The sequence below is a fragment of the Patiria miniata genome, unplaced genomic scaffold, assembly GCF_015706575.1.
Source record: "Patiria miniata isolate m_02_andy unplaced genomic scaffold, ASM1570657v1 HiC_scaffold_2, whole genome shotgun sequence".
NCBI lineage: Eukaryota > Metazoa > Echinodermata > Asteroidea > Valvatida > Asterinidae > Patiria > Patiria miniata.
In genome coordinates this window covers 15523187-15551078 of record NW_024037058.1, presented here as the reverse complement: position 1 = coordinate 15551078, position 27892 = coordinate 15523187, and the positions used below count along the sequence as shown (strand labels likewise).

General features: G+C 40.5%; 1 protein-coding gene across 2 annotated transcripts in view; it reads right to left on the bottom strand.

Annotated features, from left to right (window-relative positions):
• Positions 1-3851: 3851 nt before the first annotated feature.
• LOC119726662 (EGF domain-specific O-linked N-acetylglucosamine transferase-like) overlaps positions 3852-27892 on the bottom strand; it is a 25379-nt gene continuing 1338 nt past the window's right edge. Inside the window, exons 1-16 of one of the 2 annotated variants that reach the window (XM_038198436.1) lie at positions 26279-26455; positions 23269-23603; positions 22753-22850; positions 18884-18995; positions 18254-18357; positions 16652-16759; positions 15525-15631; positions 14779-14882; positions 12526-12618; positions 11970-12128; positions 11710-11781; positions 8940-8995; positions 7555-7585; positions 7191-7282; positions 5646-5748; positions 3852-4459 (exon numbers count right to left, since the gene is read on the bottom strand). In XM_038198436.1, coding sequence (XP_038054364.1) covers positions 4307-4459; positions 5646-5748; positions 7191-7282; positions 7555-7585; positions 8940-8995; positions 11710-11781; positions 11970-12128; positions 12526-12618; positions 14779-14882; positions 15525-15631; positions 16652-16759; positions 18254-18357; positions 18884-18995; positions 22753-22850; positions 23269-23586 — 1710 coding nt within the window. In that variant the 5' untranslated portion in view covers positions 23587-23603; positions 26279-26455 and the 3' untranslated portion in view covers positions 3852-4306. Of the gene's footprint in view, positions 4460-5645; positions 5749-7190; positions 7283-7554; positions 7586-8939; positions 8996-11709; positions 11782-11969; positions 12129-12525; positions 12619-14778; positions 14883-15524; positions 15632-16651; positions 16760-18253; positions 18358-18883; positions 18996-22752; positions 22851-23268; positions 23604-26278; positions 26456-27892 lie in introns of those variants that run through there. The other variant, XM_038198435.1, reaches the window with a different exon arrangement.

The window sequence follows — 27892 nt, the reverse complement described above, 5'->3', positions numbered from 1 at the left end:
GAGATGATATACTAAGAAAAAAGTGGCGTCAGGTTGCAACTTCCCCCCCCCCCCCCCTCCTGGAGAAGCAAAAAAAAGGAAGAAGAAAAAAAAAGAGAAAAAAAAGAAGAGAAAAGAGGCGAGAAGTCATATTGGTGTAAATTTAATGGGGGGGGCAAAATGTCCCTACACCCCTCTAAAACTGATAAATGGAGAATATGTTGAGAAAAACAGGATTTTTTTTGGAAAATCCTGGCGACGAATACTTTACCCGAAACCGTTCGTTTATTTAGCTCCACTGCGCATGTCTGTCATTACGCGAGGAGCCAGGCGCGAGTAAGCTGGGGTTAGTAATCGAACGCACTCATGCTGCATTTACAGTTAAAAAACTGCCGAATCAATTGTCATGATATGGTAAAAAAAAAATGATTGCATATTATAAAGCTTTAGTTTAATGGAATACAAACCAATTAAACAAGTGTGGATGACTAATCTTAAACCCGTATTAAAAAGAAAAACAAGGCAAGACTAATAAAGCAGGTCCCAGAGCGCACAAGCGGAGGGGGGGGGGGCCGAACAATACCCGAACATCACTGCAAATCTAAAGGTTTCAAAATGAAGAACAGAGTCTGCCCTTTGCTCCTTAACACCACTCAAAATCCCCCCCAAAAAAAATAAGAGAAAGAAATAAAGCATGTTTAAAACCTAACCTGTTGAAGTTTCAGCTCAATACCGTTTCAGAAAGCAGTGACAAACCACGCTCAATCTCTAGATCACGGAACACAATTCCGTCAATAGCATTCTTTATTCCAAAAATCAGTCAATCGACTGGAAATTTTTCTTGATTTCTCCGAAATAACATCAAGCCAGAGGGAACAATTTCACGGGGTATTTAGCACCAATGCAATCTGTGACCCAAGTAAGCTTTTTAAACGAGAAGATACATTTGCAAACACCAAAAAAACCGACATGATCAAATTATCACGAAAAATCTTACTGGATTGTTAGGGAATGACAGTCTAAAGCATCCTGTAAAGTTGTGGCTCCTGGTGTCCTGACATTTTCAAGAAAAACTGTATTTTCCAACACTGGTCGGCCGACCAGCGTCGGCGAAAACTGGCTTTTTTCAAAAAGTGCTCCTAATTTTTCATATTTAGTTTGTCTGCATTTTCTTTGCAATTGATTACACACTTGTGGAGACTACAAGCCTGCTAGACTGATTCTCTGATCTTACAATTCCCCAAAATCTATAAATTGCTCCATTTCATCTTAAGTGGGGTCAGGGAACCAGACTACAAGAATATGATTGGTTTTCTTGGTTTTTCCAGCATCTCCGAACCCAAAACTTGAAACAAGTCAGTGTAACAATATTTGCTATAACATACTAATCTTCCAAATCCATTTATTTCTGAAAACTGCACCAAAAGCAAATGTTGTACATTCCCTTTAAGACTAATTTTGTGGGATCAAGTCACAAAACTGCCATCAAAAGCATGGACAAAGTTCGATCATATTTAGTGTTCAATCACCATACTTTAATTTTATATTATGAATCAGTACACTCGGCAAATAAAATTTAATAATTTTTTTTGTCCAATCACTATAATACTTCATTCTTATATTATAAATCAGTACACTTGTCAAATAAAAAACGTAAGAAAAACACTGTTTTTACATGAATATCAAAAATAGAAATTTGTATATACACCTTCAGATCTCGTGTAAAAAAAAAAGCCTTGAATTGATACAACAGGGATTGATGGTGAATGACATGTTGCCCTTAAATGACAACATTACGGATCAGTTTTCCAACCAGTGGGAAAAAATGGAACTTGTTTCAATGGAGTGAGTTATGGCTAAAGAGCTTTGGTTGACAAATAACCGACACAAATCTCTTTACACATTAATGACGGATACTTATACATGTATAGCACTTTTAACTAAGATCAAAGCGCTTTACATTATTATTACCCCAGATCATCGAGCCAATGAAACATTCCGAAAGACAATCTCAGCTCCCTGGGGAGTATACTGCTCGATGCTGCCTGTTAGGCCCAAGGAAGCTAATTCAATCACAATAACCATCTCTGCCCTCACAGGTGCCAATTTACTCCTTGGTGGGGAGAAGCAATGAGTGACAAAGTGCCTTGACCAAGGGCACACGCACCACAACCCCAGGCTGGACTCGAACCCACGAGCTGCAGAATTAACTGCAGACCATGAGTTCAATGCTCCAGGCCACGAAGCCACAACACTCCACATGTATTTAAAAGAAAAGACACAGATGTTAAAATTGGTTATATGTAATTAGAAAAACGAGTCCTGGTTTTGTCATTCCCAAATCTAACAGTACTGTGCATTAGGTTTTCTCAAGGGCCCATGAACAAATTAACGTGCTGCATGAATGGGACCTGAACTGGTGACATCCTGCGAACTGGTGCAGACGTACTGATGACATTGCCAATAAACAGGCTAATTTAACTGGCAGCAATTGTGTCTTTGAGGTTTAATAGAGTTTCTTTTGTCCGCTAGCCCCTTTTTAAACAGAAATGATTGCATCTGATTTTTTGCATATTTATTGAATACAAAATAGAATAAATCCATACATATAGACGCGTAGCAGCCATCTTAGAGGGCAGTACCTTTGTTTTGCTGAGATATGCATGAGCGAGCCTTTTGTGCATTCATGTTACTGAACAACAAAAGTTGCCCTCTTGTAAGATGGACACTAAGCATAAGATCTATAGAATTAACACATCCCTGCATTGAAGGATACAAAAGGCAGTAGAAACAAAAGAATCATTTGACTGAACAAAATCTTACTTTTTCCAAATGTTAATACAAAAGGAACACAAAATTGGAAAATCTTTGAATAGAAAAAGCCTCTTGGAAGTGGAATGTACTGTAAAAGATGCGCTTTAATCCTAAAAAAACAAGTACAGACCAATAACTGGTATAGATGTAAACAAACTTAAAGTGCATGGAAAAAAAATGTTGCAAACCGAAGCAACTTCCGCGATTGTGTACAAAGTCTACAGAGAGTCAAGACAATTGTCTAAGTATTTCCTAACATAATTGGAAATGTATCTCAGTCCCAGATTCATGTCTTATCATTTTTGCAATGAATGACCTTCATTGAGATTTTATATGAAGAAAAAAGTGGCAGGGTTGCAACATTTTTTCCAGTGCATGTCTTGGCATAAAAATGTCAAGGGGTAAAATTAGTTACAACTGAACTGTTTGGACAAAACGAGCCTGCAAAATAAAGTTGGAAGTATCACAATTCCTTCACCAACTTTAGAATGCACTTATGGTACACAAGTTGAGCAAAAATTGTGTTTGCCTTTCGAGAAATAGCTTACATTTAACGGTGAAACATAGTCTAATGTCTGACCATTGTTTTTCCCAAGAATACGTACAACTACAGGATGGTGCAAAAAGAAGGAACCCACTTTTGACAGCAATTTTCACCTACTTGTTGAGCATATTTCAAGTATTCAAATTTAACGGTATTAAAATATTGATCTTTAAACATAAGTGACGAAAAAATGATTGCAAATGCATGTTTTGTCTATGAGATATTGTAGTTTTATACAATTCATGTGCCAAACCTGTTTGTCCACGGACGGCTTTATTCCATCTGCTTGACTGAGCTCCGGAACTTGATTTGAAGACAAAAACACTACACTAGACTTACACGTGGACAACAGTGATTTTGTTGACTTGTATTCAAATAAGCATAACAAAACTATTCTTGCGATTTTTTTAAAGATTTTTTTGCCATGTACGATTGAAGACCATAATTTCAAATAAGTTAAGTCAGTAGGATAAAATTGCCTTGAAAAATGGGTTTCCTTCTTTTTGCACCACCCTGTAGACCCTGTGAGTCACGGATGCGCACGTCAACATCACAAAACATAAGCCCCAATGCGCAACAAACGCAACACTGCTGCTAGCTTGCTGTACGCAACACCGATTGAATGAGAAAAACCTTCATTTCTCACATGGTTGAGAATAATGCACATGTATAATTAGAGTTCACGTAATCTGTCACAATCATGGACTTGAGAAACATATCTCATTAAACCTCAGGATATAATTTATTATTTAGGTTTTTGCATTTGTTTAAAAACGGCTAAGGTACACTGATTGTATTAAATGCAATGTTTCATATTATTTTCTGAGTATATGAACAGGAATGAAAATCTTCCTGAACGCATTGCCTTATATGTGTATAGCAAAACATGTCACTTAACCTCTCAAATATCATATCAAAAAGACAGTAAAATAAAGTAGAAATTAAAAGAATTATCAGTCTCAAGGGTCGTCAAAGTTCATCACGTAGGGCTACCTCTCGCTGGAATCTGTCATGAGAACTGACGTGAAGATGGGCCTTTTTGACCAGACGTACAAACTCGTCCTTGTCAAAAAAATAGTCACAGAATTTCGGGTGAGGTTTCTTCAGGGACGGATGAAGAACCTGCCAAAGAAATGAATCGTCAAAAAATGAATTAATCATAATAGTGGATATTTATAAAGCGCACGTATCCACCAGGACTGGTTCTCAAGGCACTACATCATTATTAGGCCAAACAAAAAATAAGTCGGTCTCTGGTCAGCGCGCGCGTCGATTTTAATCATGCGCGTCGATCTTTTTTTTTCCAAAATGTTCTGCGGTAGCTCCAAGAGCGCCCTCTATTTCCGCACCTCCTCAATTTTTTTTACCAAAGAGCACCAAGGAATGGGAAATTGCACCAAGGCAAATGATCCAAAGCACCAAGGCAAATTATGGAGGACACCAATGTACATGAGGACACCAAAAAGGCAAAATAGTACCTACCTTGTCTGTACAATCAAAGCTTGAAGAAAAAAAAAAAAAAAAAAAAAAAAAGCCGCGTGGCCGCGTCAATTCCGGAACTTTGGTCTGACCAGAGACCAAATATTTTTTTTGTTGGCCTAAAAATAACCCCTGTTCATTGCGCACATGAAACATTCCAAATACCATCTCAGCTCCCTGGGGAGTATACAGCTCGATGCAGCCTGTTAGGCGCAAGGAAGCTAATTCAATCACAATAACCATCTCTGTCCTCACAGGTACCCATTTACTCCTAGGTGGAGAGAAGCAATGAGCGACAAAGCGCCTTGCCCAAGGGCACACTCACCATGACCCCGCCAGGACTCGAACCCTCAACCTGCAGCTTTACCCACAGACCACGAATCAGTGCCCTTAACCACGAGGCCACAGTACTCCACACAAAACAAACAGCAGTGCAAGGAATATTAAACACAGTGCTTTGCCTCTACTCTTTTCGTGGGATAGGCAGGACAAGCAGCAAGTTTACGCAAACGTAATGACAAGAGAAGATGTTATCTGTCTGGCTATTACTATGTATCAAAAACAGTTAAACTGGCTCGAGTCCAAGGCATGATTTGAGCCCGACTCAAGTCAAAATTTTTCGGTGAATGAATTTATCTCTCGCCGGTAAATCATGTCACTGCAAGCAAATGACGTCTGGTGACTCAACTCGAGCAAGCATGTCACTCAAACGACCTCAGATTTTTACTCAACTAGTCTCAACTCGACAGCCTTAGAATCACTTGACTCAAGTCACAATGTTCAGTGAATTGTTACAACATTGGCTCATTACAACTCCTTTAGGAGTTACCTCATTTTGTTTCTTGAGAAGGCTGTAGTTCTCCCAGGTCATGTAGTGAACCCCTCGGAGATTGGCAAGGTCCTCGTAGCAGTGTTTGTCCTCACAGTTACACCTGCAAGGCCAGGGCAGGGAATAAACTATTAAATGAAACAACCTGAAAGCATCACCTTGCAAATTTCAATTTATTAAAGCCAGAGTCCATCATTTGCAGCCATCCGAAAAGTAACTGGTAATTATTGTTGAAAAACATACTTGGTTGAAAGATATTAAGGGGACTAAACTCCCTGTGAAGTTACTCTTTCTGGCAAGCTGTCATTTTCAAGTAATCAACGAAAGAAGGCCTTTCCAACGGTGCGTCTTAAGACGCACCGTAGGAAAATTTAAATTAGTAGTTCGTTTTGTTATTCGGCGAAGCACGCGCAAGCATTGGCACGACGCACACGCGCGTGCGGTTTGCTATAATTCGTTGGATCAGTGTGCGGTATCGCGTATAGCTGCAACCGACTCAGTGAGAACGTGTCTCGGACGCTGAATTCAGGCCCACTTCAAAACATGATTCAGCAACTTTTGATTTGAAATTGAGATCCTAGAATGCTGTTTTTCTCGGAATATACAGCTGAAGCTGAGCTGAAACTTCATCAGGTTAGTTGTTCAGTATCCTTCATTAGATTTTGAGCACTTTTGTTGCTTCAAACGAACAAAATGCACAAATTACAAATGATGGACCATATCTTTAAAAAATGAATGGACAATAGACTTGGTGCGTTAAAACCTGCAGTGGAGAAAATGGCCGTTGTATAATGGCTGCAGTGTCAGATACATATAGGATGGTGTGTGGGTTGGAACCCCAACGGGGAGCATGGTGTTTGTGTTCTTGAGCAAGACACTTTACTATAATTGCCTGCCTCCACCATAAATGGGTGCCTGTGAGGGTAGAGACCAGATTATGCTGATCTCGTACTGAACCGGGGAAATATTTAAAAAAAATTCAGGACATTGGTAAAAAAACAATGCCTTGTATGTATAGGCACAATATTATTGGCTGTTTCGGCAACCAGCCGAAACAGCCTTTGTTTTTGTTAAGATTTTTTTTTTTTCTTTTTCAGTAATTTTTGCCCATAGCATTTGTACACGTATTTTTGTTACCGAAACTTTGGCCACTAAAATCAATCCGATTGCCTTTATACTCGGCACACACTTAGACAAGCATCTGCAGTTGTCCCTCGAACATTGCCGTCATCATGACGTCATCATTAATTATTCATGTTCAACAACTGGGTAAACTGTACACTTCAATACAATTTCAGGTACCACTCTCAAGGTTTATGTACGGATGGGACACAAGCCTATTTTTCTCTCGGAAAAGTTGGGAAACTATTTAAGAACAAGCCACTCTGTACTTCAAACAGCCATCGGAATTTTGAATTTTGATTGAACATTTAAACTGTTATAATTTTGCTCAGTATCTCTAGAAAATCAGTATGGGTGGTCTGATTGAAATCACAACAGATACAAAAAGGAAAGTTTTAGCTTTTGCTGTTTGTTTTAACTTACACTTCAAAGATGGCGGCCCAATCTGGGAGGAAGAGCAAGTGGGTCAGACCAGCACCGTGCATCCCAATGAAGATGTCACTGTTATGAGTGATCTAAACATACATGTAAGGGGAAAATAAATTAATTTATAATTTTGTCTAAAGTTGGTTTGTCTTTCACTCAGTGAGCTTATGAATATTCTACACACTTGCACGGTGTGATTAAACCAATTAATATCTGGCAAACAATGTTTTCAATCTAGAAAATATAAACAATGTTGAATTTAATCAACAATCTTCACTGTTCTCAGTGCAAACATTCCCGCAATACTTGCAGCAATCGCCATCCCAAACAACCACACACATGCCGATATATAGTGACCTACCTCAATTTGCTGCAAAAACGTCAGGGAATGGCTATGAAGAAAAAACAAAGAGATTTCAAAACTATAAGAATTTCACTTGATAAAATAAACCAAGAAAACGTCGTCTGCTTTTCACGTTTGCATATACCGCGAAGTACGCACCACTAATTTTATTCTGAATCTGCACAAATCCATGGTGTCACCGCGTGAGCGTCAGGCGTGGTCAGTAATGCGTTTCAATCACTGATCTCTAAATAAAGACTGGATAGCGGATGCCCATACACCAGTCAAACAGTTGAATTTGCATTTTGACCAGCACGTCCATGATCTTTCAAAAACGGGCGCCGATATACGAACATTCTACACGCAAAAAAGCGAACTGGGTCATTCAAAAAGTAAACCACCATGTTTGAAAAATTGTGAGCAGTGGTCAGTGGTGGTGGACAAACGGTACATCAGGTGAACCACGATATTATAAAGATAAAGATGACAATTGTCCTTTATAGATCACCAGCCAGTCTCCCCAATATGGCTTCAAATGGCTTTCTTCTGCGGCTTTCTGTACGCTATCCAGTCTTTGTATAAAGACCAGCTGCTGCAGGGGCCAATTTCATAGAGCTGCTTAAGCACCCAATTTGCTTAAGCACAAAAACGTCTTGCTTAATAAAATCAGGTTACCGGCCAAAACTCCATGCGATTGTTATGCTCAGTAAACAACAGCTAAATACCAGTCACAAGCAATGTACATCACATGGAGTTTTGGCCGGTAACCTAAATTTTACTAAGCAATGTTTTTTCGTGCTTAAGCAAATTTTCTGCTTAAGCAGCTCTATGAAATTGGGCCGCATGCAGTAGTTTGAATGTCTCTCCCAGTGGTCTCCCCCAACTCTCCCTTTCTGACCATTGAGGGGGTACTTGTGCACGGAGCCCATGGACGAATCTCCAGGACCCATGATCAATGAACACTAGCTAGTAAATATTGTTCGCCGAGTAACTTCTTGACAATTGGCCCCTTTGGGGCTTGATATAAAATTAAGAATGTTGCATCCTGGCACCATTTTTTTCATCATATATCATCTCAATGAAGGTCAGTTATTGCAAAAATGATAAGAAATGAATCTGGGACTGAGAAACATTCCCCACTTTGTTAGAAAATACTTTGAAATTCTTCTTGACTCTCCATAGACTTTGTGCACAACCAACAAGGAACGCCAGGAAACTACATTCTTTGCAAATTTAACAACAAGTGCATATATGTGTCCTTTCATGCATCACTGCCAACTTTACCCCTGCTAAGCAAACCACATGATAAATGCCAAGCTAATAAAAATACAATCACAATATTCAGGGGAAATTGTTTTGAGGCAAAGAAGCTTCAAATTAAACAGAATTAGACAAAAACTCACTTGTACACCACAACTTGTACTTCATAGCTAGGATCTTCACGCAGAGCTTCCACTAACTACAAAAAAAAAAAAGACACGGGGAAAAAAAACACATACATGTACACTTCAGGGATGAGGTTTTGTTGAGGTTGACTTGTTGGCACTACACATGCATGGTGATGGGAAATGTATGGAATGCCAAGCAGGGCAATAATTAGAATATGATAACTGGAATGTGATACACCATGTTTCACAGAAAACCGTGAACTAAGATGAACTGGCTACATCAAGGTACCAAGAACATACAGGTACGAGTTTCCTATATGACATATACACATGTATGTATCTCTGCCTAGACTTGATAAAGAAATCTGTTATTACATGTACATGAATTCCACTTCTCCTTCAAGTCAGATTTGAAACTTTGTCAATCACAGCAAGAAAGTATGTGACCTATTACCACAAAATGAGCTTAAAGTCAGAAATTGCCATTTTGCAGTACAGTGGGGCAAAACCAAAATTTGAAGGGGTGGTCAATTGTTTTGTTTCCAGGTTAACCGCAATCTGTAAGTCCTCTTTTACCTTTCTCAATTTTTTTGGTTCTGTCAAATATCTTTTAAAAAAATGTCATCCCGTTTCAGGAGTTGACTGTTTATTCACTGTTAAATAACTAAACTGCAGGATTTTTAAAATGCCATTTTCTCAAGAATCAGTTTTACAACTTTAAGTAAGTTGGTGGTCTATATTTCCGTTACTGAACTCAGCACCCCTAAACGTTGTATATCATTGGAAAGCTACTGTTCTGCAGAATCCAAATAAATAAATATCTCAATTCTTTTTCAAAAGTCTGACTTTAAGCTCATTTTGTGATGAAAGGTCACATGAGTATTACTCGTTAACAAATGTCTTCATACACCCATCCTACACATGCACTACAACAGCGGATTCCTAATTCTACAGAGTGTTGCCGTCAAAGGAGGAAATTACACCACTGTTAGACAGTGCCAGTGGAACAAATTTAGTGTGTCTATCATCACAAAATGAACTCCGAGGTGTTTAATTTTTGTTTATTTACTGGGCTGACTTTCCACCATGATGCCAAAAATTTCAAGCTGTTGTGTTGTCCTTAATACCCAACCGACCCAAAAATCTGGAAATCCCAAGCCGTTTGGGGTTTTTTTTCTCTTGAAAAAAAAAAAATCATATAAACCTCAACCTTGCCATTACTCTTTCTTTGTTATGCCATAATTTTGCATTTTGTACCAAATGTACATACCTAAATGGTAGTACAGGTCGTATTTACCGCATTTACCTTCTTTTGTAAGTGTAACTGAGGCCGATCGCCTGGGGCATGTGGTGTGATTTACTGCACACATCGTATACATGTGTACATGTATGCACATGCACTGTACATTATATACACAGTATAGTTGCCACGTGCAGTACATGTAGCCGAGCCTAAACGTTTCGTGTACGTTGGTAGAGGGGAACTGGCAACTAAAGTGGCCTTTCAAAACAAAAAAACTCCCCGACCGACCGACCCTCCTGATATTTTTCATGTGAGGGCAGCACAACAATTGGTTTTTTGGTTCCTTACTGGGACACTTCAAAGCTCGCTTTGGTATTTCCGAAAATGCCCTCCCTTTTAGTGATGGGTTCACAGCTATACCAAACGCATGTGTGACGGGCATTCAGGCATGGAAACATCCCAGTACAAATCCGGATTGCTGTATACATGAGGATGAATCAAAGTTGCAACATGGAGGAACACAGATTATGAGAAGGGAGCACAGGACTTAAAACTTAAAAAGGAAAAAAGATAACTTGTGAGTTTTTGAACAATGATGTTCTCCAGAAATGCATATCATTTGGTGATGTCCAAGGTTCAGACAATGAAGACATGTAAAACTATGGGTTTAGAATGTGCCAGTGTAGCATGCACTGATCCGATAGCTTGGGATACATACCACAGTTTCTTATTCACCAAAGGTGAGCCTTCAAAGATAAAGGATATCGTTTGGTTAAAGTTGGGTTTGGAACTGAATTGGTACGATATGTTGGGGTAAGTTGAGTTAGGTTGGGTTGGGTTGGGTCGGGTTGGGTTGGGTTAGGATGGGCTGGGTTGGGTTTGGTTGGGCGGGGTTGGGCTTGGCTGAGTTTGGCTGGGTTGGGTTGGGTTGGGTAGGGTAGGGTTGGGTTGGGTTGGGTTGGGTTAGGTTGGGTTGGGCTGGGCTGGGCTGGGCTGGGCTGGGCTGGGCTGGGTTTGGTTGGGCGGGGTTGGGCTTGGCTGAGTTTGGCTGGGTTGGGTTGGGTTGGGTTGAGTTGGGTTGGGTTGGGTAGAGTAGGGTTGGGTTGGGTTGGGTAGGGTTGGGTTGGGTTGGGTTGGGTTGGGTTGGGGTTGGCTGGGTTGGGTTGGGTTTGGTTGGGCGGGGTTGGGCTTGGCTGAGTTTGGCTGGGTTGGGTTGGGTTGGGTAGGGTAGGGTTGGGTTAGGTAGGGTTGGGTTGGGTTGGGGTTGGGGTTGGCTGGGTTGGGTTGGGTTTGGCTGGGTTGAGTTGGGTTGGGCAGGATCGGTTAGGGTGGGTTGGGTGGGGTGGGATAGGTTGGGTTGGGTTGTTTTGGGTGGGATTGGGTTGGGTTGGGTTGGGGTGGGATGTGATAGGGCTTGGCTGCACTGGACTGCATTGTTGAAAAAAAAAAACTGAAGGGTTGAAAAGTTCTTCATTCAGCCTGCTGTTGATCACATTTCACTACAAATGAATCTAGAAAGAGCTGACTTCTCCATAGGCCTACCTCCTTCTGGTTGACAATATTCCTGTGGGCAGCCTTCCTGTCCAAAATCGTCACCCGTACTTTCCCAGTTTTCTGGAACAGAATGACAGAATACAGAATGATTCACAAGAAGGTACTGAATTTTTTTTCTGAAGGCGAGCAGATCAATGGATGAGGAAAGCAAGCCTCAGACAATAAGTTCCATTTCCTTTGAAACACTCAACTGAAGCTCAGAATATGACCCATTACAACCCTGCCAGATGACATGTAAGATAACTCACCAATGGCCCCTTCTGCTGGATCCCAAGTCGATGGAGGACGTGCTGGGAGAAGGATCGCATCAGACTGCTGCCGTAGGTATCTGGGATGACAGGCATGTTGTAGAAGAACCCTCGGATCATCCTGGGGGGAAGAGCGCAGACTGCATCACGGAAGCATACCTGATAAACAAAAAGACAACGGTGTATGGAATTATATACCATGTACACATGTATGTCTCATGGTGGTAAGTTGTCCTTGAATCAAGTTCATCTTCTTAAAAACATATCTGCCAAACACTAGGAACTTTTCCAAACACCCACTGCAGCTCCAGCTATGGTTTCATATCTTTCTTCATTACCACTTAGAAGCCTGTTAAAAGTCCAAAACCAAACAGGAATATACTAAACTTTGACCTCATTTAAAAAAAATTTGAAGTATCTGTTCTGAAGAAGAAAACTGGACACATCCTGAGCCTGAGTCTCCTAAGTCAGGGGTTTTAAATCTCTTCACGCCAAAGCTGAGACGCAGCCGCGGTTTGGAAATCGCCTCTGTTAAATATCAGTTAAAGACCCACACCTTTTTCCCACTCCAGTCGTTCAGTCTGGCAATGGGACGATTGGAGAAAGCAGCCCAGGTATCCTGAAAGAGATCAATATATCTCATGTTGCTCTGCAGAGAGAAGACAAAGAGAAGACAGAATAATCAGAATTGTGGTTGCCATTTCCTGGTGCAACTAAGCACATAGGTACTTGCCAACACAGCCTCGGTTTATTTCATCGAGACCGTAAGCAGCAAGCACAGCAAAAGGCATGCAAACGTTATAGGAGAAAATGCTAAACTAAAAGTGACATACAATAGAAATTTCCATGTTTGTGCAACTGTTAGCACATACACAACATGAAACAGTGCTTACGATTATGACAAATTTCTGACAGCGGTTCTGTCTGCCAGCACGACAAGAGAGCGACCGATTGTATAACTTCGAGAGCACATGTGGGAAACATCACGTGCGCATACTGGTTCACGCACGTATAGCGCAAAGTACGCACAACTTATTTTCTTCTGCAAGTGCATAAAATCCATAGCGTCATTATGTGAGCCTTATGCTTTACCAGCAATGCGTTCAAATGTCTCTCCCAGTGGTCTCCCCCAACTCTCCTTTTCTTACCGTTGAGGGGGTACTTGTGCTCGGAACCCATAGCACTACAATTGTGGTGTCTGTTAAGCAGCATCATGAAATTGACATCTTGGGCCAAATTTTATTTGACAACACTGGCAACGTTTACGCAAGAGGGGCACCAACTGATTGCAATGTTAGCAATGGTCTTCCCGAGTCGTAAGCTAGGTATCCCAAAACTGGCCGACACACATAATGAAAGTAGTGTTCCTATCGGACTGAAATTTGCCGTTCGCCGGTAATTTCATGCATAACTGGCATAATTTCACTTCCTGTCACAATCAATTTTTTGAGGACTTTTAAAAGCTGATAACTGCTCTGTGACATTTGTAGAATAGGCTTTCAGTGTGCTGCAATTTCAACGACACTTTTTGAGAACATTATCCTTCCATTTGGGGTTGGCACGTTCGCAAACGCAAACACATAAACGTAAGTGAAACGCACCCCAGATATGTCTACCCCAAATATGTCTATAAAAAATAACAGCGTTGCTGTTGAAACCCCTCAGCCAGAGTCAGGTTATCATCCGGGAACCATTAACATTTAACTCACCACGGTGACCTTGACCTTTGACCTTTTGACCCCAAAACCAATCCCAACTTGCCTACTCCCAAGGGCAACACCCTACCAAAGTTAGACATAAAAATCTTATTTCTAACTCAAGTTATCATCCGGAAACCATTTACCTTGAATTCACCATGCTGACCTTGACCTTTGACCTTGTGACCCCAAAACCAATCCCAACTTGCCTACTCCCAAGAGTAACCCTCTACAAAAGTTAGACCCCAAAATCTCATTTCTAACTCAATTATCATCCTGTAACCATTTATCTTTAACTCACCATGGTGACCTTGACCTTTGACCTTTTGACCCCAAAACCAATCCCAACTTGCCTAACACCAAGGGCAACCCTCTACCAAAGTTAGACACCAAAATCTCATTTCTAACTCAAGTTATCATCAGGAAACCATTTACCTTTAACTCACCACGGTGACCTTGACCTTTGACCTTTTGACCTCAAAACCAATCCCAACTTGCCTACTCCCAAGGGTAACCCTCTACCAAAGTTAGACACCAAAATCTCATTTCTAACTCAAGTTATCATCCGGAAACCATTTACCTTTAACTCACCATGGTGACCTTGACCTTTGACCTTTTGACCCCAAAACCAATCCCAACTTGCCTACTCCCAAGGGCAACCCTCTACCAAAGTTAGACACCAAAATATCATTTCTAACTCAAGTTATCATCCGGAAACCATTTACCTTTAACTCACCACGGTGACCTTGACCTTTGACCTTTTGACCTCAAAACCAATCCCAACTTGCCTACTCCCAAGGGCAACCCCCTACCGAAGTTACAACCCCAAACGACATTTTAAACTCAAGTTATCATCCGGAAACCAAGCTACCCGGACGGACGGACGGACGGACGGACGGACATACATCCGGACGGACGGACGCCCTAGGCGATGACAATACCCCTCGAGCCTCTCGGCTGAGGGGTAAAAAGGAGGCACATTGACTTTTAAAGGATATATTTTAAGAGAAAGGAATGAAGAAATTATTCAAAGGAAGGATGAGTGTTTTTATTACAAACTTCAGGTCCATCTTAATTTTATAAATGTTTTTGCAAAATCAAGTATAGCATACCATGTCCCACATCACGATGGTGGAGTTCAAGGAGAAATCATTCATGAGGTGCTGGGTGATGTACAAGTTGACAAAGTCACAGAAATGATGGAACAAGTTAATTCCTGCATAGATAAATGAAAAAAACAAAACACAAATGTCAAGTCGAAATCTTCAAATTCGACCAGAATGCGTCCTTTAGAGGTCTCAACATTGTTAGAAACAAAATCATAATGGTTGGAAAGATCACTAAAAAGTAGAATTTAAACATGCACACAACTTTACTTGAAAAATTTGCAGTATTCGTGCAATGATCACACATAGGAATTTTAGGGTACAAAATGAGTGGGTTTTTTTTTATTCATGTCGCACAGGTACATGTATCTTTTAAATAATGCTGCTTCAAACACGAGTGCTATACGGAAGACGGATAGTGCCACTCAATAAGTCTGAATATTTTTTTTTGTACGTGTGAAAATAGTTTTTTTGTACAGCGGCCGCCACATAATAAGTGGCGGCCGCTGTACAAAAAAAATATTTTCACACGTACAAAAACATGTATTCAGACATATTGAGTGGCACTTTCGTCTTCCGTAAGTGCTGTTATTATTGTGTGACCTGATTTCCCACAGTGAGTCGTCGCTTGCTTTTTCCGTGTCCCAATGCCTCATTATGCACAATTAAAGACTACAGTACACTTTGGTAGTAAGTGGCATGTTGAATGTCATTAACCGGAGTCAAATTATAAAAGTAATCATGTTTCTCACCGGCATCCAACTTCATGAGGTAGGCCCGCCCCTCTATGACGACATCACAGCTAGACGTCATGAATGGATCGGATTTCAATGAAGTGAACTCTCGCAATTCACCGTACCTAAATCCAGGGGTGAGATTGGGTGAAAAGTGAAAAACCCAAGAAACAGTTAGCCGAGGGTTTTAGGGTTACCAAGGCCCCAGAGCAACGTAGGGTCTATGTTATATGTTTGTACTTACCTAAAGGCATCCCTTTATTTATTAATGTTTTTATTTCATTCTTATTTTAACAGGGTAGCACATACAGTGGAATCCACTGATTTCCCAGACAATGTGAAGAAATAACAGTTTTAGATGTGGGAGGAAAACCCCAGAAGAACATTCTGAGCAAAACCCACAGAATCAGGCAGGGACTGAAAACCCAATCCACATATTGGCCCAGGCAGGAATCGAACCCGGGTCACAGCGGTGGAAGGCGAGGAAAGGTCCCAGTACGCCAACCTGACCCCTCTTAATATCCATTCTTTTGTTCTACATACAAATGTTCATAGGCAAAACACCTTTTTGGTAAAACCTCAGGGATTTCAGATTTCAAAAGTGATTCTTTTAAATAAAACCTGAGATCAGGAAAACTTCTGACAACAAATCCTGACAAATCTCACTCCTACTACACATATGAAGTAAAGACAAAATTAATTGCTCTATCATTTTCATCACATTGAGAAATCTACAGAAAGTAGTTAATTTATGGTTAACCCTTTGGCACCCAGAAGAATAAAGTACTCACGAGTCTCAATTACCAGGAGCATTGGGAAAAAATTCACTATGTAAGCGCCCTTGTACTTCATGCATGGTGGACATAGCCCATTCTTTGCCCAGCAAATGTAAACAATATGTGAACTTCCAAACCGCCTGCATGTTTATTACCCTTGATGTGTTTACCAAAATTATGTAATCGGACACGTGCAAATACAATCAATGTACAAATACAATGTATTTAGGAACTAGTTCAAGCCCCTCCCCCCTATTTTCTTCCAGATTTCGGTTGAACCATTTCCAGCCGCTTTTCTCTCCAAAACAAAACAAAATCAGGGAAAATAATAAGCTGTTTTTGTTCAATTTCATTTCTGACTTCGCTTACCATGACTGCAGCTCTGATAAGTGTTTCGAGTGTTTCTTCAGCAGTTCTTTGTTCAGATTGCAGTGGCCGCCAACGTTGCCCGGGGAACCAAAATGCTGAGGGTCAAGCCTTCAAAAGACAAGGTAAAAAATCAGTCGCTTTTTGTGCAATTTTTTTTTCTGTTTGAAACTACAAAGTTGCTCTTAAAAAAAGGGCCCATGCTATGTCATTTTTTTTCAATGCAATCCTTGAAAAGCTACCTTTGTGTTCCATTTAAGCTTATTTTCAATTTTTATTTTTGCCATTTTCAAGGGTATTTTAGTGCCTTTTGTGTTTTTATGCTAATGCTTTTTCCATATTCATGAGCAAAAGTGTGATGTCATTTCAGGCAGAAACCCCAATGTTACAGCTAGTTCAGCACCAAAAGTTGCCTGAATTTTGGATATTTTGCTGTCGTACATTTTCTTTTCTTTGTTGATTTGTTGTTGTTTCAGTACATGCCAGTAAGCCAATGAGCGAATTGTTTACACAAATGTTCTCAATGAGCAAATTTCGGGTTCACAATGTGAACAGTGTCTTCCTGAAATGACATCACAGCTACAGTGCCCTCAATTGTCCGGAAAGGCATCTATAGACAATTTTAAAAGTTTAAGGAAGTGCACTTTTCAAAAAATATTTACCAAATAGGGATGTCTAAAAGTTTTATATTTGAACAAATAGGCACTAATTTTGGGGTCCTTTAACTGGTGTACATCAGAATTATAAAATCATAGATGTCAGATGTAACATGTAACACGTCTGAATTTTTTTTCTGATGAATATTGATGTCAGTGGGAATTAGCTTCATTCGTTTATGAGATTTGGGCACATTTTTCCCATGTTGGGCATAATGAGAGCCCCGTCCCCTTTTTTCAATATGGCTGCCACACCCCTAAAAGGGTGAATTCGCGATGGCTCTACATCTTGAATTTTTTTTCTCATGAATGTCAATGTCTGTGGAAAGTTCCTTTTCTCTGTGAATGTGGAAACAATATTTCCATGGTGGGCATAATGAAAACCCCGCCCCTTTTTTCCTGATATGGTTGCCACGCCCCTAAATGGGTATGTTCAAGATGGCTCCACATCTGGAATTTTTTTTCTCATGAACATAAACGTCTGTGGGATGCTTGATTCGTTTATGAAATATGGGTACAATATTTTCTGAGGTGGGCAAAATAATTTACCCCCCCCCCTTTTTTAAATGGCTGCCACGCCCCCAAAAAGGTACTTTTGTGGTGGCTCCGAATCTGGAAAACACTTATAATCTATATAATTATGTCTTTGTGAAGTTTCCTGCTTTTGTGACAAGTGGGAACAATAGTTTCACTTCGGGCACGACAAGTCCCGCCCCCTTTTTTAAAATGGATGCCACGCCCTTAAAAGGGTAAATTTGCGATGGCTCCACGTCTAAAACTTTTTCTGGCATGAATATGAACATTTCTGCCAAGTTTCACGCTTTTATGCGAAAGTGCACAATTCATCCATATTTTGTCACATATCCGCTGGACTATATTGACAACTAACAAGATACAAGAAAAGCAAATGATTCTAGTCACATTATGACTGAAATGTCTCATGCCTTACCTGCCCCTATGTTTGGTATGGTCTTGAAAGTCAGGTAGACTCAACCACAGATTCTTGGCAACACAGGAGTGGGCGTTGTCAACACAAGACAGGGATGATCCATTCTGAAATAGGGGTGTGAGTGAAATTGGGGTCAGTTTTAAAAATTGAACTGGAAAGGATGGCATTGAAGATATTTAATTGATATCACAATTGACACATCCTTGAGCGAAATGGGCGAAATTGAGGCAGTGTCTGACATTCTTGTCCTAGATTTTTGACAAATAAAAACATGAAAAGCTGGCTTAGCGGGCATCATTGGGTAGGATGGACCATGACTAGCTCAAATCTCATTTTGGTCAGTAAACGAGTCACCATCTGCACAAATATGCCACTATGAATAGCCCCACCAAGTGTCGGAATCCTATCCATGTCAAACAGGATAGCCAACCCCAGTCCCCCCTCCCCCTCCCCCCCCCCCCCCCTCCCTAATTCCTCAATTCTGCAATGGCCTGGCCACATGGGCCGTCTTGAGCCGTTACGCAATTGTTTATATCACACACTCAAGTCAGTCTGTCACTACTGCCAATGGAGAAAGCGTCCCTTTACGTTCTACAATACATACACGTACATACATACATACATTCATACCTGTGTTTTAGGGGTACACATTGCATACCATCCATCATCTAAGATTTTCTTGATGTAGCCAAAATCGTTGTCGATCCAAAACTGTTTGACCTGGGCCTGCTCAGAGTGAAACCTGGCGGAAACATCAAGGTATACATTTATCTCTTATTGTAACATTGACACGGCCCAAAAAGACTGGTTCTCGTTACAAAAGCAAACGCGAACGCAAATTTGTGACATCGCGACCAGTACTCTTGCTGTGAACTCGTATAGCGAATGTTTCCTGACGTCAAAGTCACCTCGGTTTCGTATTCACGTAAAATATCAACCGGTCTTATAAGGCCACATCTGCAACTATTGTTTAGAGGTATTGTCTAGGTCTTTTCCCATTGCAACTATGCGAGGGAATGCCGAGAATTGTTACTAAAATGTGTTAAGAAAGCAAATCCTTCTTGAATTATAAACCTCAAAAGAACACGGAACAGAGCTTCTTTTAGCTACAAAGAAAAATTTGTGAACCCAACTGATGAGGGAAAGGTTTTTATTTTTACCAAAAGAAAATCAACTTTGTTCCAAAACTATGCATGCCCAATTTCATAGCTACATGTAATTTACTTTATCCTCCCACCCCCTCCCACCAATTTTTTTTTGAAATATCCCAAGGGGGGAGGGGGGACCACCGATAAAGGGGCCAGGTAGCAGCGAGGCCGGGTAACGTGTGAAGACGGCTATACGGCACCCGGGTCATTCCGGTACCTCAAGAATACAGATAATAAAAAGAAATGGGGCGTGATCTAATATGCACAAAGTATGCAAATTAGACGAATGCGCAACAGTGTTTGCAAAACCGGTCTTCAATTGCAAAGCTGTAATACTTGAGCTGTATGAATACAATATATGGTCGAGTGAAGTGTCTACCGGTACCAACCAACCCACCCACCCACCAACCCACCAACATAAGCATCTCAAGCCCACGGCGTGTTTCACACCACCGTGGGAAACCTATCTATAATTCTAACCAAACAATACATACCCCGTGTGCAACTTATCTGTGGTGTCTGTAAGACCAGAAATAAATAATTGGGTGGTAAAATTGCCACTGACATGTCAAATTGCCTGCTTTTTATCATGTTTTTGCTTAAGAGGGTGTCATAGGTAAACTTGTCAAATGAATTACTGTCCTTGGGACTGTAAATCGGAAGCTTGGTGGACAAAAATAAAATAACACAGATTCTTTGCACTGCAGTCATCACGAGGATATGCGCTGTGAGTGCTCAGTAGACCTTTTGTGTATTCATTTTTAGTAGAAAAAAAATTAAAAAAAATTTATTTAAAAAAAACTCAAAAGTTAAAGAGAAATCCCCTGTTCTGTACAATAAGAAAAATACAAACTAACAACTTTGGAATTGGCAACAAAGTGATTCAGGATTTTGCAGTTGGTGTTAAACTGTAAAAGAGCCCTGCATGAGTCAAAAGATTTTGATTTGGTAAAAAAAAAGGCTTTGCAACCTACATATGATGTTTAATACTAGGTAAAAATATGTCTTGTACATTTCATGCACAAGACATATTTTTACCAATGTACTGCCATAAACATTTGCTCTGAAACATTCTCCATCTCAAGTGCCTGTGTTCCTTCCTCCCATGGTTCTTATTTTCTACCATGGAGGAAGAACAACAGTAAACACAACTCGATTAGAAACTTGATGAAAAAAAATCTTCACAAAATGATTTCAACAAAATATTACTTGTGCTTGAGTTCGAAATATTTTCTAAATTAGGCCAAAAAAAAAGACATTCTGCTTCAAATTACATGGCATTTGAAAATTAAGGTAGGTAATATGGATTTTATTTTTTGTGTGTACGATCATATGGAGGTGTCTGCGTGTAGTCAAAGGGTTAAAGGTAGCAATTAAAATTTAATGGTTTTCAGGTTTTTTCCCTCATTTTTCCCCCCAAAAATTAGGGTTGTTAAAAAAGGGTAGGTAGGGTTACTGGAAGCAGAACTATTATTCTTTTTTGGTCTTTATTAGAATTTTTTAAAAAAGAGTTCAAGGTGAATTCTGTGTGGTACCCGTCAATGGAACAGTTCATCCCAGCTCACAACAGCTTTCATCATATTCATGGAAAACCTCAACAAAAGCCACACTTCTGACAGTATTGTTAAGCTACAAAGAGAGCCACTGAGGCATTTCCCTGGAGAGGTCATGTTAGTAAATAACGTGTGGCTTATACAGTGTGTATACGCTGGTCATCAAAGGCAACAGGAAAGAAAAGTGAAAAAGTTGCAAGGTTTGTATTATGGGCTGGTACTGCAGTCATGGGATGTTAAATTCATATGTACCCATGCACGTCAAATCTTTATTTACACAATTCTAGTTCCCTAGTGTTATTCTTTGTTTCGATTGACATAAAACAAGATATGAAACTATAATAAGAGGAAATTGACTTTGTTTCATTTCCACATTACAAGACAAATTACCGGAAACTCTAAATACAAACACTACAAGTTCAGTGATTTGGTACACGGTACCCTGTGGAGACATAATAGGGAACAAGACATGTACGTCTCCACAGGGCAATTTCTATGGGTGAATACGTCTCCACAAGGTTATCACGAAATGGATATGGATTTGGATAAAGAGTTCAAGGTGAATTCTGTGTGGTACCCGTCAATGGAACAGTTCATCCCAGCTCACAACAGCTTTCATCATATTCATGGAAAACCTCAACAAAAGCCACACTTCTGACAGTATTGTTAAGCTACAAAGAGAGCCACTGAGGCATTTCCCTGGAGAGGTCATGTTAGTAAATAACGTGTGGCTTATACAGTGTGTATACGCTGGTCATCAAAGGCAACAGGAAAGAAAAGTGAAAAAGTTGCAAGGTTTGTATTATGGGCTGGTACTGCAGTCATGGGATGTTAAATTCATATGTACCCATGCACGTCAAATCTTTATTTACACAATTCTAGTTCCCTAGTGTTATTCTTTGTTTCGATTGACATAAAACAAGATATGAAACTATAATAAGAGGAAATTGACTTTGTTTCATTTCCACATTACAAGACAAATTACCGGAAACTCTAAATACAAACACTACAAGTTCAGTGATTTGGTACACGGTACCCTGTGGAGACATAATAGGGAACAAGACATGTACGTCTCCACAGGGCAATTTCTATGGGTGAATACGTCTCCACAAGGTTATCACGAAATGGATATGGATTTTACTCAACACCTAGGAATTTCCAAGGGGTGTTGATCACAAATTGAAGTATTTTATGTAAGGGATAATAAGTCCGAATTTCAGCCCAGGAAATTCATTCTGGTTAGAATAGGAGCATTTTGAAACTACACTTTCAAACCCTAAAGTTTTAGTACACGAGAACAAAGCAATGACTTCACAAGGATACAAATTCCAGTATGTGTGTACAAGCTCAGCATATGATGTTTCTCTATCCCTGCATATTGTCACTTTATAGTTTTAACATAATGTCAACAATGTACTAAAATCACAATATAATTCAACTTCATTTTCGGGAGTTCCACAGAGTTTATGGTCCATTTTTTCTCATCTACCTTCAAGTGCTGAAATCAAATGTTAAAGCAGTCGTCTCCCTTATTTCTCTGGCTTAATCACACACAATCAAAAAACAAAAACACCCTCAATCGTGGACTCGATATTGTCCCTCTTTTGTTTGTACTTAAAACTCTTTAGGCAGACCACCCATATGTTTTGTACACGATCATCAAATTATCGGAAATTTTTCAACGTCCCCTTACTGAATGCGAAAAGAAACCCGCACACACCCACAATCAGCCAGTATGATTATCTCATTTATCTACATGAGAATGAGTTTCATCTTGTCCTTTCAAAATGTTTCTTACCATTTTCTTTGAAATGTGTATGCCTTGGGATATCCCGACATCCTATCAGGTGTGCAGCCTTTCTCGTACCCCCAACATGCAGATGTATCCAAACTTTCCTGGTCAATAACAAAAAGGTGAAAAATATGAAAACAGTTACAGGTTACAGTTTTGAAATTACAGATGGTTGCTTTAAGTTTCAGAGAATATCGTAATGTTTGTGCTATGTTAATGTCAGTAAAAAGCACTTTTTGTTCCACTCAAAAAAGAGATTTTTGTCACTTTTGCCCCCCCCCCCCCCCTCCCCCAACCCCCCAGATTTTGCTTAGATTTTGGTTAGTATCCAAAATACTTGGCTACGGCTTTGATTATATACGCCTCTATTGCAGCGGCTGCAGCCACCTCTCATAGACCTGTGTGTAATTTCAAGCCGTAGCCATGTAATTCGCACACAGCCATAGTTAGGATTGCCTCAATTCAAGTTGGTTCAATGCAAAAGTTGTGGTGTAACAATCCCATTCATAATATTCCTCTCACCTTATAAGGGCATGTTGGATCTAACCTACAGGCCTCGGCCTCATCCGGCCGTCTGTTGAAGTAGTAACGGTAGTGTTCGGGATGGAGGTTGGGATCACTGAAACGAGCCCCGTCACCCGTCCCACTCACTGTCGTCTCTTGTCTAGCGCCCTCTTGCCGAAGTGGGTTTACAATTTGGGAATCTAGCGGAATGTGATCGACGTTGATTTCCGCTGTTTCTACACTGGGGCTTGAGTGGCTGGTCGGAATGTTGTACAGCACCAAGTGCAGAAGCAGGCATGTTGTGAGAAACGCTTGCCGACAGTGTGGTACGTTCATATCTTGGATCTTTGTCTCTGATAGGAAATGGAAAAAAGAAAGTGTACAGGTTAAGTTTTATGGTTTAATTAAGTACAGAGAATGTAATGCATACACCACTAATCATGTAGTTTAGGACACCTCCATTTTTACAATTTCCGTTTGAAAATGACTTTTGCAGGTGACGGTCAATTCCAAAATGACTTTTGCAGCCTCACGTAGTCATTTCTCTTCAGATTAACTCATGTTTTCTGAAATTTTGATAAGTACTTTTGAAGAAAAAGAAACTTTCTCAGCTATTTTAGCAGTTACAGGCATGCAAGTCACAGTAGTTCAGACTATTTTCTGCCTGTGCAAGTTTTACCCCGCAATTTCCCTCATAAATCAAAACCCTGCCCCCTTTCAACAAAATTAAGCTTGCTGATATTCAACATGGTATCTTAGCGATCTATTTAGGTAATTCCAAACACATAAGGTGGCTTTTCCAGCTTGTATCATCGCCAAATGTTTAAGTAAGTCCCAAAACATAAAAGTGCCTTTTCACTGACATGGGTGTAGGGCGAAATCGGTAAATCTGCGTGGTCAGTCGATCAGGTTCCATGATGGGTCGATTCTGTAGGGACTTTAATCACTTTAATTCTCGGACTTTAATCACTTTTTTTAAAAATCCTCCAGAATTGTGAATTGGAAAGAAAAGGTGTTCGCGGTGGAAAAGGTGGCAGCGGAATCGACCGATAGCGTCATGATCGACTGATAGCACAACGCGATCGACTGATGGCGCACATAAATCGAAAGCGCCCAACATTGGCATTGCACCATTTGCAGCATTAGGCCTAATTGGTTTCTAAATTTTCGCACTAATTATCATCATTCATTCGTTGTCATTGTCCGTAGTTTCCTTCAAAATTAAAATACTGCCCTCTCCATATTTTTAGTACTGTTGCTTTCAACATCTTCAGTTATTTTTTGTTAAGTTTGGTCACGCTACACTTCGGATAGGCCATGAAGGAATAAAAACACATAGGCCTACCGTCAACAGGTCACTCATATTCATACATATGTAAACCTGAACCTGGTCGATAGATGGGTCTTAAAGGGAATACAACATTTGCAAACATCAAAAAACAAAACTACCACATCATTATGAAATCGCAGTGGCTATTGTTACGGCAGCCGTAATGCATTTCCCATTTTCTATCGTTACGGTAGACTGCAACCTGGCAACTTTTATAAAAAACATGACAAGAAAATATAAAATTAGAAGGAAAAAAGTGAATTTGAACTTTATGAAATTCGGACTTTATTTCCCTTTTAAAAAAAATCCTCCAAAGCCTCAGGTTAGAAAAGGAAAAAAAGTTGAGTGCAAAACTGAGATCCGAACCCGCAACCTCGCGGTGCAAAATCCTACCCTCTATCGGCTGAGCTGGCGCACTGCTCGATAAAACGTGTGGAAACAAATAATTATATACCTGCGTGCGTACCAAAAAAATATCGTAGAGGGCGCTAAACAACGAGTGCCGTAACGATAGCCACTTCGTTATGAAATACCTTACTGGACTGTTACTGTTAGTGAACATGGTGAATGACAGTCTTAAGCATCCTGTAAAATCATGGCACCTGGTATGCTGTCATTTTAAAGAAAAATGGTATTTTTGTATCAATTTCGTACGCTGGTTGGCCGACCAGCGTTAGAAAAAAAATGGGTTTTTTTTCTTCAAATACTGCCCCCAATTGACCACATTTAGTTATGCTGCATTTTGTGTGCAATCGATTACACACCTATGAACTGGTACAAGCCAGCTGGCGAGACTGAATCCCTGACCTTACAATCCCTGACGTCTTAAATTGCTCTGTTTCATCTTAATTTGGGGTCAGGGAACCAGACTGCAGGAACATGAATGTTTTCCTTGGTTTTTCCAGCATCTTCTAACAGAAAACTTCAAACAAGTAAGTTCAAATTTGGCGATCGTGTATATACGGGCCCGGTTCCTAAAAGGGAACAAAATCCACTTTTAAATTATTTGACCAACCAAACTAGTTGGCGACATATGGTATGTCATAGATTAAGGGCAGGGTTTTGAATTTTTGAGGGAAATTTGGGGGTAAAATGACGCTAATGACAGCGACAAAACACAACACGAAAATAAAGGTGGCAAACACCGCACGATGTACCGTGAGCACGCAAGTCGCGCTGCACGGCACAAACCATGGTGTAAAATTGTAAATTTTACACCAAAAAAAAAAAGGTTCAAAAATTACCAAAAAGGTGTCATTACATTTAGAGAAGTCTGCTATAGCCTTAGGTTGACAATGTCATTTTTTAGATATAAAAAAAATATTTGATTCTAGTTTGATCGAAACAAAACAGGGGCCCTACTACAGGATCGCCAAAAATTTAACCCCCAAAATCCGTTTCTGAAAATTACGCCAAAAGCAAATGTTGTATCCTCGAACCTCCATAATCTGCGCAGGTAACCATGGTAACGCTTGCAACGTGCACACATTTTCACACACAAATTGAAGGTGAGTGTGTAGCTTTTGGGGATCTGAAACTAAAATAACATTAAAACAAGTTAACAAACAAACAGTTGAGTTAGACGTTTCCCCCCCCCCCCCCCTCCCCCCCGGCCCCCACCTATGCCATGGTAAGTTGGTTGGGGCAGGTTCAGGGTCAGGCCTGGCTTTACACATCTACTGATGATTCCCAACCTACCTTTTTAATAAAAAAAAAACACTTGAGTTGACAGTACACCTTCAAATCAGTCTTAAATAGTACTGGTGATTATGGCATTTATTTGGTGATCTTGATGACAAAAACAACCACACTTTACCACACGGCCAGGATTCAGGAAGTGTTGCACGCGTGTACCGTGGCCGTTGTTTTGAAATAGCGCCCTCTATATGTTGTGCGTGGACAGGGTCTGGCCCCGGGGTTTTTATTTGCAGCACACTTCGTCAATGGATCATGATTATTCAGCTAGTTCGATGCTTATTCATAAATAAAAACCATGACGTCTGGTTCTGGCTTGGTTGTGGTTGAGTCGGTAAAATTCACTTAAGAATATCACACCAACTTGAGACCTGTCCTTCCCCTTCCTTGCAGCCTCATATGAATTAAGATAACTGCCAGAAACACCGGGGCAAACCCCTTTTAATTCTCTTAGCAAATTGTCGCTGGGTTCTTTTTTACATGCATTATACAACACACGGGACCTACGGCTTTACGTCCCGATCCGAAGGACGAAGCAATAATGGTTAAGTGCCTTGCTCAAGGGCACAAGTGTCGTCCACTGGCCCGCGGGCTCGAACCCACGCCACTGTTGCCCCTGCATGCAAGCACCAATATCTAGTCATTCAAGCATTTCAAAGAACGGCTTTCGTCGCCCCATTGGTCTAGTTCGGGCCCCGAACCCGGACCCCAGGCCTACATAAACTCAGAATAGCTGAGTCAATGATGTTAAAACTATTATCTTTTGCTTATAAAATATTGGATAAAGCATGCCAGGAAAGTGGTCACTTTTGCCTCAGATCACCGTGACCACCAGAGCATATAGAGTCCAATTTTTGATGCGATTGATGCGCCTGATGGAATGAATGATGGGTCTGTGGTTCGAACCCGTGTCCGTTTTCATCAAATGATTTTGTTGGTTGGGATAACTTTCAAGGGAAAACACTACGATGAGTGTCTTCCATCCAGCGTGATGTGATTGGTTGAAATACGAAGTGGGCTGCAGAAAAAAAATACGTGGGCCGGCCGGGCTGCGAATTATTTTTTTCCCCAAACAACACCCCCCCCCCCTCCTCCCCCCCCCCCCCCCCCCCCCCCCCCCCTCATTCCATAGTTGTTGAGCGCCCTCTGGGGGATTGGGAGAGGGGAGAGTGGACTGGAACCATAGCTTTTGAAAAAGGATACAATGTACCAGTGCCCACCAGATCAGAACTCGGTACCCTATAATATAACAATAATAACATATTTCCAAAAAAAGGCTACTTTTCACTTGGCTAAGGCTTGAAATAACACCGGGGTCTTTGGAAAGTGGCTGAATAAAAACCATGAAGAAATTTTAGCTCGGAAGAACAGCGTGCACGTATCACGTCACTGGGGGTGTTCCGCATAATGTACTTAAGTAGATACGATCAGTGGAGTTTCAAAGACAACATACTAGCTGCAACCCATAGATACGTCCCTTTCAAAAATAGTTCGGTTCAAAAATTCAGTTCATTCCCCCAGTGGGTGGGAATAAAGGATACCCGCCCCCATCTTTGAAAAGGGAGACCCCCCCCCTCCCCAAATGATTGATGCGATCTCATTTGTTTGAATGTTATT